This window comes from Neoarius graeffei, chromosome 8 (assembly GCF_027579695.1).
Source record: "Neoarius graeffei isolate fNeoGra1 chromosome 8, fNeoGra1.pri, whole genome shotgun sequence".
NCBI lineage: Eukaryota > Metazoa > Chordata > Actinopteri > Siluriformes > Ariidae > Neoarius > Neoarius graeffei.
In genome coordinates this window covers 94,167,754-94,178,203 of record NC_083576.1, presented here as the reverse complement: position 1 = coordinate 94,178,203, position 10,450 = coordinate 94,167,754, and the positions used below count along the sequence as shown (strand labels likewise).

At 43.7% G+C, this 10,450-nt stretch overlaps 2 protein-coding genes across 3 annotated transcripts in view; one reads left to right on the top strand and one right to left on the bottom strand.

The window, feature by feature from the left end:
- The first annotated feature begins 986 nt into the window (after positions 1 to 986).
- znf276 (zinc finger protein 276) lies at positions 987 to 8,944 on the top strand. Its single transcript, XM_060928543.1, has 11 exons — positions 987 to 1,281; positions 2,097 to 2,409; positions 2,506 to 2,552; positions 2,991 to 3,308; positions 3,743 to 3,809; positions 3,898 to 3,972; positions 4,424 to 4,528; positions 4,612 to 4,687; positions 6,795 to 6,912; positions 7,676 to 7,775; positions 7,910 to 8,944. The coding sequence occupies exons 1-11, from the start codon at positions 1,209 to 1,211 to the stop codon at positions 8,109 to 8,111; spliced, it is 1,494 nt and encodes a 497-aa protein (XP_060784526.1). The 5' UTR covers positions 987 to 1,208; the 3' UTR covers positions 8,112 to 8,944.
- LOC132891066 (Fanconi anemia group A protein) overlaps positions 7,218 to 10,450 on the bottom strand; it is a 41,740-nt gene continuing 38,507 nt past the window's right edge. For both annotated transcript variants that reach the window (XM_060928540.1, XM_060928541.1), the window contains one exon: positions 7,218 to 8,638. In XM_060928540.1, coding sequence (XP_060784523.1) covers positions 8,561 to 8,638 — 78 coding nt within the window. In that variant the 3' untranslated portion in view covers positions 7,218 to 8,560. The remainder of the gene's footprint in view (positions 8,639 to 10,450) is intronic.

Below are 10,450 nucleotides of genomic sequence, written 5' to 3'. Positions count from 1 at the left end.
ACACAATTGGTGAAAATTCAGGGGATGGATAATGTAAATTTGACTATTCATGTAACTGATGAATTGAAGTTTTTATTTCCTTGATCCAGTCATGCTCCTTTATTATATCTGAAAACATTAGGGATGGGGGGGGGGGGAACGAACTTAAAGAAAAAGGAAACAGTTTTACTCTTCCGAATTCTCAATTGGTGATAACTTTTAACTTAAAATCATTGTTACTCAAAATGATTCTCACACTGTGGAGTATGAGTATTTCATTCATTCTTCCTCTGCCCCACTTATCCATAATGGAGAGCTGGAACCAATCCTAGCTGACATTGGGCGAGAAGTGGGGCACAGAGACAAACAACCATCACACTCAGGGCTGTGGGGGATTTAGATGACTGAATCTGCATGTCTTTGGACTGTAGGAGAAAACTGAAGCACTCTGAGAAAACCCACACAGGCACGAGGAGAACATGCAACACTCTTCCCCATATCTTATTTTTTTTATATTTGTATAGGTAAATACTTAATTTATTTTAATTTATTTAGAAGTTTTTTCTCTATTTTCTTTTCTCTGTTTGTCTGTAATGATGCTGCTGGAATCTTAATTTCCCTGAGGGAGCCCGCCCAAAGGGATCAATAAAATTCTATCTAATCTAATCTCCACAGAGAAAGACGCCAGTCAAGCACAGGCCTCGAACCCAAAACCTTCATGCTATGAGGCAACACTGCTCCACCATGGTGCCCCATATGAGCATTTTATATTCATAATTTAAAACAAGGAGGGATTACACAGTGCAAAAGTTTGCATGACAAAATAAAATAAATTGTAGAAACTGACAGTCAGATGACCAGAGTTTATGGATTAATACTCAGAGGTTTCAGTAAATCTTGCATCTTCGGAAAGTGAAAGTCAATCCTCTGGGTTTGTGTTGTGATTCCGCTGCTCCCCGCTGGGGGCGCTGTGGCGCTCTCTGCATTTCTTCTACGTTTATTTATACATGAACACTTCCGGCTTCTGTTGTTTACCGAAGATCAAACATCGCGAACTGCTGTTTGTTTGACATTAGCAGTGTGTTTATAAAGCGCACAGCCGCCCTGTCAGGTGAATAATCCGCACAGGGACTCCGGGGTTTATGGTTCGTGTGGCGGTGATGAGAGGAAAGTGCGCGCGCGGCTTCCGGTGTGCTGATTAATCAAACAGGAAGAAGCAGTAAATAATAATGAAGGGGAGAAAAAGTCGAGCAAAACGCTCACACACGCACAGTGCGGAGACACCGAGGAGCACACAGACAGGTGAGTCCATACACAGACAGACAGGTGAGTCCATACACAGACAGACAGGTGAGTCCATACACAGACAGACAGGTGAGTCCATACACAGACAGACAGGTGAGTCCATACACAGACAGACAGGTGAGTCCATACACACACAGACAGACAGGTGAGTCCATACACACACACACAGACAAGTGAGTCCATACACACACACACAGACAAGTGAGTCCATACACACACACACAGACAAGTGAGTCCATACACACACACACAGACAGGTGAGTCCATACACACACACACACACACACACAGACAAGTGAGTCCATACACACACACACACACAGACAAGTGAGTCCATACACACACACATACACACACAGACAAGTGAGTCCATACACACACACACAGACAAGTGAGTCCATACACACACACACAGACAGGTGAGTCCATACACACACACACACACAGACAAGTGAGTCCATACACACACACACACACACACACAGACAAGTGAGTCCATACACACACACATACACACACAGACAAGTGAGTCCATACACACACACACAGACAGGTGAGTCCATACACACACAGGTACCTGTGCCCTGTTTACTCTGCCCTGAGGGAATTACTAAGTGCACTGTTTTAATTACAGGTGTCTGTGAAATGGGAACTCTCCCTAACCAGTGCACTATGTAGCGTATAGGGCGCGGTTCGGGACGTGCTCTTAGCTTCAGTGACCAGCTGTCAAATCATTCTGCTGTAGTTCACGCATGACTTCAGTGTGATTCTAATAAATCTGTTAATTATGAGCGGTGTGTGTTGAGTTGCAGGTAGACTGAACACAGAGCTCTGTCGGTTGTGTCACGGGCAGTTCTCACCAAGGAAGCTGCGGCGGGCGTTTGGGATGCGGCCAGACCTGGTCACATGGCCTTCATCGCCTGAACACACAGAGTCTGAACACTCAACACCGCACTTCTGTTCAGACTTCCAACAGCTGCTGGGCGTGTCTGTGCGGCACGACTCAACACTCTCGCCATACATCTGCTCCGACTGCCACGCCCAGTTCTACCAGTGTCACAGCATCCTGCAGGCCTTCAGACACCGGGTCAATTCAACACAATCACTCAACACCAGCACTGAGGGGTGAACACACTCAACACAGTCACTCAACACCAGCACCGACGGGTGAACACACTCAACGCAGTCCTTCAGCAGAGTGATATTTATTTTTTCCCTCAGGTTCAGTTCAACTTGGACGTCATTCACAGAAGAACCAGATCGATCATGTAAGTGTTCATCAACCAGTGCTTGTATGTAAATACACACACACGGGTATAGGCTACAGTATCCCTTTATCTCCTTTAGCTCAACACGGCACTGAGCACAAAATACTGATTTCACACAACAGTTCATCAACATGCTGAATACTAGAGAGCTTGGAGACATTAACATGTCCTGGAGGACTAATGTTAAAGTTTAGCTCACATTCCATTCACCGCTACTCACCTAAACCCTGCTATCTGGATGTAATCCCTTATCATGAAACTTTTTTCACTGAAGAAAAAAAAAGCATAATAAATCTGTAAGTACCATAGGCCGAGAACGTAGCAGACTCAGGGTGGGATTTAAACACCACCTGGAGATCAGAGTGCTGTTAACTAACCACACTGCAGTCAAGTTGTTTGGGTGTAGTGTGTAACTGAAAACTCTCCTGACTCCTGTAGCTCCGCCCATCACCTCTGACCCTCACAGTTTGCAGTGCCTGGTGTCGTGGACTCATGAGCATGCAGGGAGCTGTAGTTTCCCTCCTGGCCTGCAGGAGGTGCTGGAGGAGCGGTGTGGAGGTGCAGTCAGGGTGGTGTGGAGGTGCAGGGAGGGACACTCCTACACCATGGACACCAGCGTAGGGGAGAGACATGGGGACAACACACACTCACACAACCACCAACCAATCGCAAGCAGAGATGAAAACTCCGCCCACACCAAAATGGAGCAGACACAGAGCTCCGCCCACAGTCAGTTACACACCGAAGAGCTGGACGGTGAGACTGAAATAAACCTGTTTTATTCGTTATCATTAAATTTTTTTTTAATGTGCACGAAGAAATGACGAGTCAATTTGTACGAGTCATGATGTGCTGTTATACACATTAACGATCTGAACATAGAGGAAGTTACTGAATCATTTGATTATGTTTAGATGATTAAGAAACACAGCGATACAATGGCTCATTTATTTAATTTAGAAAATTGTGGCTTTGTGTGAAATATAAAGTGGTGTTAAAGCTGTAACTGTCTACAGTCACCACTTTAATCAGCCTGAGACGCCACACTCTCCCGAATCCTCAAGGGGTGAAGTGTTAGTTGGAAATGATGGGATTAGTGCAGTGCACCATGTAAAACTAATCCCGCCTGAATAGAGCTTTAGTGTTTCAGTACATGACACAAATCCAGTGATGATTCCTTTAATGATCAGGTGCTGAGTGTAGGGATGCGATCCCATCACCTGCTCAGCGCTTAGAGGACAGCGACCTGTCAGACAGGTGAGATCACTGAAACCCCCCCACACACACACACACGCGCGGATGCACACACACTCCTAATCAGGGTGTAACGCATGTCTCTCTGCAGGAATTTCTCCAGTGAGGAGGAGGAGACGAGGAAGAGCAGCTCAGAGGACGGTGCACACCCTACAGCTGACAAACAGTGAGACACACAGAACTCGCACTTTAAATATTTATAGATTTAAGACAAAAAAGGTATAAAACTAAGACAGAGGTTCGGACAGGTTTTTGTGTCCATTATTTCATTTATTTGAATCTGATTGATATTTAATATCATATCTCCGATCACTCACATGACGTGTTTTAAACTGGTTAAAACCTGAGGTCCAACTTACAACTAATGCGTCTTTAAACTGTTACAGCGCTCTGAATAACTTAGTTTTCATTGAAACCCGTGGAGTCGAGACTCAATCATTCTCAGTCTTCAACCTGGACTTTTCCTAATAACTCCTGTTCTGAATTGATATGCAGTGGTGGTAGAGCACTGCAAAGCGTAAACACATCACTGTATGAACTTCTGATTATAACGTGTTATAACCTGATCTCGGACTCGTGGACGTATTAAAGATGAGCTCGGTGTTGTTCCGTCTCAGAGTGAGCTCTAAGAAGACGAGTAAAGAAGTGAAGAACCTGCAGCCTAAAGCAAGGAAGAAGCCTGGACCCAAACCTGGGTGGAAGAAAAAGATCAAATCAGAACGGTACACATGTTTTTTTGTTTTTAAAATATATATAAAATGTTATATACTCTGCATGGAAACAGTTTGTGGGTTTTTTTTTTAAGAGAGGAGCTGCCCACCATCTATAAATGTCCTCATCAGGGCTGTACGGCGGTGTACAGAGGAGTGGACGGCATGAAGGTAAACACACATGGGATTTTATTATCGTGACTTGTGATCTAAACATTTGCCAAACACAGCAGATGTGTAAGATGCAGTTCTGTTCTCATGGCTCATCTGAAACATGTAAAGCTTCATCTGTTTAAACTGCTGCATCACGGGGCAGCATAACACACCCAGAGGAAAGTGCTATCTACCCTCTTCCTCATACGTCACCTCACAGATGCACGTGATTGGCTGGTGTTGCTGTGATTGACAGGGGAGAGAATATGCCCCTCCCACCCACAGAACAGACAGTTTTGCTCTGTGGTGCCACAGATCTGTCTTTATTCCTGAAGGTTCCACTGAGGGAACACCTGAGCTGACATTATTTATAGAAGTTTGACTTTGAGTTAATGATGTTTTGGATAAGTGTCCAGTCTAACAGATAAAATTACTTTTTATAAAGAATACACAAGCATGGTTTTCCCCAAAGCGTTTTAGCGTATCGGGCCCGATACGCTTGCTCTGCCTGCCAATACACTTAATTTTATACCAATATATGTTAAATTTCCTACCCACAAGTAACTAGATACATAGGAGAGCAAATAACAGATCCATTTACATATTTATGTTAAACAAGCGGTCTTTTTTCCAATGTTTGTGTTGATTCTGTCAAAGTAATATGTCCGCATGGTATGATGTAAACAAACTGTAACCTGTTGGCTGTGTCAAGATCACGTGTTCAAACCGTCCGATAAAAATATCAAAAGAGAATGTTAGACATCCCGGAATTTTCCGATTCATTATAAGCGATCTCGTTGGCTGCCGATGTCGTCCCCCACCAGACGGACAAAGCCGACTGATTTTAAATCACAAAAGTTTGACCTCGTCTATTATCATTATGGCTTCGATCAAAGATTGGTTGACTAAACGTCAACAAACCCACGGGAGTGATGGCGCACAAAATCAGACGACTGTCATGACAACGAAAACGTCGTCAATTTTGATCACAGTGACTGGCTCAAAAAACCCTCGGTGGACAATTTGATCCCCATCAGCATGGATGACGGTGAGATGGACTATGAGAGGGCTGCCCAACACTGGGCCAAGCAAAAGCCAAGGAGAATTAATCTGCTTTAAAAGAGTCGAAAACTTAGTTTGGGTTTGCAGAAAGATTATGTACTTATAAACACACTCTCACAAAGTGAAGTTGTCCAAATGTAGCATAATTTCAAATAATCATAAGCATTTTTGGCAGTGTGATGTCACTGGGATCCATTTAACAAAAGAAGGCTCCGGATTCTTCTTTTTTTTTTTAAAGGCTCACAGTGACCTCACACTGCCAAATACGCTTATCATTCACAATTATGCTACATTTGACACTTATTAACAAATTCTCTTCATGAATATGTATTTATGTACATAATCTTTCTGCAAACTTAAATGCATTAAGTTTCCTTTTCCTTTAAATATGTTTTAATCTAGTCCATTTAATAAAGTGCCAAAATTTAAACTTTATAATATGCAGTTGCCTTACTTTTCTTTTCAATGTATCTTAATTATACATATATTACGGTAATTGCATCAGAAACATTCTAAGTCATTAGTTATAGTAATACAGCAACTTATTTTAAGGTGGCAGGTCTTAGGTTCAGATCCCTTTGTGATCAACAGGAGGTCATGATGATCGATTCTTTTCATTGGGTTGCATAAGATGGAGCAAACCACTGTTCATATTTTCATGCACATTTTTGTTACAACACGACTTGATCATGGATAATTAAGGAATCCCCGTAGATTTTCAGTCGATCACATACCTCAGTAATCTATAACAAAACAGTTTAACTTGCATGTTGAACTTTAAGGTGAAATTTCAAATGTGTTTACATTAATACTATTTAGGTCCGATTTAATTGAAACACTGGTAAAATCTATCCTGTAATCATGGATCTAAAACCTCTGAGACCCTGAAAATGCATCAGAGAGCATCTATTTTCAAAAAATGTTCCTGGGGGGGGGCCATGCCCCCGGACCCCCCTAGTTTTGCTTCGCGCCGTTTGCGCTCACTTGTCTGTGTACTATTATGCCAGAATTTAGGGCTTTCATTTTTTTTCTGGGGAAAACACTGACGTGTGTGTGTGTACAGAAACATGTGAAGGAGCACCATGAGGAGGTGAGGGAACGGCCCTGTCCTCATCCAGGCTGCAACAAAGTGTTTATGATCGACCGCTACCTGCAGAGACATGTCAAACTCATACACACAGGTGTGTGGTGTTTTTTTTTTTTTTTTAATATAAATACAGCAGATGGGGGGGAAAATATCCTTGTGTCTCATATGGTAACCATAGTAACAGAGATGCAAGCGCTTTACCAGCATGGACTGCTTTTAAATACGTTTTACATCAGTAAAATGTAAACAGGTGTGTGGAGCCCTGAACATTCAGTGTGTCTCAGACCAGTAGGAGGAGCTTAACCGTCCAACAAACAAATGGGTGGTGCAGTAAACAGGAAGTAGTAATAAGGTATAACTAAAAACCGCAGTAGTTGTGATGAAGGAAGAATCAGTGTCTGCTGAGAAGGATTTATTTAACGGCAGCTTCTGAACAAACTGCTGAGCATTTAAACTTTGACATGATCTGTAGAATTTTCTTCTCCAAACACATTTTAGGGTGAAAATGGAGTAAATGATCCACTTCGTTCATGTTCATTACAGCTGCTGATGTGTAACGTCACTGAATTGGGCTGAAAGATATGATCTTAAATTGAGTTTAAATGTAGGGGGCGTGTCCCTGTGACTCTACAGCGCTGGGTGCCATTACACCCAGTTTCACAAAAATCCAAAGTAAACATTTGTGAGCCACAAATAAGATGAGAAGCCAAAAATTAAACATTATACTGACGGATGTGGGGGTTTTTAATATAAAAATCTTTTGAAAGACAGGGGTAGGGCTTTAATTCAAGATACACCTTCCTCTCAAAACTAATGTGTAGGGTTTAAAGTGTGTGTGTGTGGTTTTTTTTTTTCAGAGGTAAGGAATTATATCTGTGATCAGTGTGGTCGGACGTTTAAACAGAGGAAACATCTCTCTGTGCACCAGATGAGACACTCAGGAGCAAAACCACTGCAGTGAGTCTCTCTCTCTCTCTCTCTCTCTCTCTCTCTCTCACACACACACACACACACACACACACACACACACACACACACACACACAGTGCAGTAACTTGCAGAACTCCATTCAAGCTGTGTGTTTTTTGCAGGTGTGAAGTGTGTGGGTTCCAGTGTCGTCAGAGAGCATCTCTGAAGTATCACATGACCAAGCACAAGGCAGAGGCGGAGCTAGAATTTGCGTGCAGCGTGTGCGAGCGCCGCTTTGAGAAAGCACACAATCTGAATGTCCACATGAGCATGGTGCACCCCCTGTTACAGGAACACAACACACACACGGCGGACATGAGCTGAGAGCTGTACAGCCCACACGGTTATACAGTGTTTAACACACAGTGACACTCGAATTACTCTGGCTGTGTTACAATCAAGAGTCCCTAAGTAGGGAGCATGCTGTGTGTGTGGGGTGGGGTTCATCTAAAAGGTTCTCATTTAGGACATGGGGAAAGGAGCATCACACATCAGATAATTCGGGTACAAAGCAACATGGCAGACTGAGCAGTCACTCCGATGTGCCCTACAGCCGAAAGTGACCACTAAGCACTTAAGTGCACTTTAATGTGTCACTGTGTTTTATTGCATATCACTTTTCACCTGTACAGAACAGTCAAGTTTGTTTACGTCCCATGGTGTGCCGAGTGGACTTCCAACAATTCCTTTGCGTGCCCATGTCAATCACATCTCTCCATAATCGCCCACAATCCTCCTGCAGTGAATTCATCAAACAGGAGAAGTCCTGCAGGTCAAAGGTCGTCAGACGTCATCAGAGCTGAGAGCGCAGCTGCCACCTCCGGGTCGAGCTCCATACACTCCGCCTCCATCTGAGAGAGAGAGAGAGAGAGAGAGAGTCAGCCCATTTTCAACACACACAGGCTTCCAATAACTAGAGGCCCAAAGAGTGTGTGTCAGACTGTTCTCACTTCCAAGTGATAATGTAGTTGACAAATCAGCGAGCAGGCTAGCTAGCTGGGCTAATAATATCCTCAAGTATTCTTCACAAACCCTTACACACCACTATATATTTTATTACACAGTATATCTTAAACACAGTGAGTCGTATTATTTAGGTAATTAATAATGTACAGGGGTGCTTGAAAGTTTGTGAACCCTTTAGAATTTTCTATATTTCTGCATAAATGACCTAAAACATCAGATTTTCACACAAGTCCTAAAAGTAGATAAAGAGAACCCAGTTAAACAAATGAGACAAAAACATACTTGGTCATTTATAAATGATCCAATATTACATATCTACCTACATATTTTATTTTCTCCTTTTTTATTTTTACTTTTTATTTTTTCTGTGGGCAGCACAGTGGTGTAGTGGTTAGCGCTGTCGCCTCACAGCAAGAAGGTCCTGGGTTCGAGCCCCGGGGCCGGCGAGGGCCTTTCTGTGTGGAGTTTGCATGTTCTCCCCGTGTCCGCGTGGGTTTCCTCCGGGTGCTCCGGTTTCCCCCACAGTCCAAAGACATGCAGGTTAGGTTAACTGGTGACTCTAAATTGAGCGTAGGTGTGAATGTGAGTGTGAATGGTTGTCTGTGTCTATGTGCAGCCCTGTGATGACCTGGCGACTTGTCCAGGGTGAACCCCGCCTTTCACCCGTAGTCAGCTGGGATAGGATCCAGCTCGCCTGCGACCCTGTAGAACAGGATAAAGCGGCTAGAGATAATGAGATGAGATTTTTTCTGTGTGTTTTGTGCAGTTTGATGTTTGAGTGTTTTTGTCCGCCGGTTGTGGTGTAGCTCCAGACCCGGTTTTGTCCGCCCGTTCCCTTCCAGGCCTTGGTTCGCCGTGGATGATGCCTGCGCTCCGAGCTATGGACTGCAGTGAGCTCGTTGCTCATTTTAACATCGTGGTTGTCCAGCGCTCTGTGCTTTAATGCTTGGTGCGATGTTGCTCTGTGGCATCGTGCCAGCTGTGCAGGCGGTTTGGGACACACCAGCGCTCTGCGTGGTGGTGCTTCTGTGCTTGCTTTGTGGATCCATGGCGTGGTGTTCGAACGATATTGCTGGCAGCGTGTGGGACTTGTTTTCGTGCGTCTTTTGGTGGGACTGTGGCTGCTGCACCACTGGAATGACATCCTGACCTCTATTTGGTGGATTTCCCCCCCCTTCTCCTCTTCTGTCTAATTGTAAAGCGACCTTGGGTTTTTAGAAAGGCACTATATAAATTGAACCTATTATATTTTATATCTGTGAGTGGCAAAAGTATGTGAGCCTTTGCTTTCAGTATCTGGTGTGACCCCCTTGTGCAGCAATAACTGCAACTAAACGTTTGCGGTAACTGTTGATCAGTCCTGCACACCGGCTTGGAGGAATTTTAGCCCGTTCCTCCGTACAGAACAGCTTCAACTCTGGGATGTTGGTGGGTTTCCTCACATGAACTGCTCGCTTCAGGTCCTTCCACAACATTTCCACTGGATTAAGGTCAGGACTTTGACTTGGCCATTCCAAAACATTAACTTTATTCTTCTTTAACCATTCTTTGGTAGAACGACTTGTGTGCTTAGGGTCGTTGTCTTGCTGCATGATCCACCTTCTCTTGAGATTCAGTTCATGGACAGATGTCCTGACATTTTCCTTTAGAATTTGCTGGTATAATTCAGAACTCCATTGTTCCATCAATGATGGCAA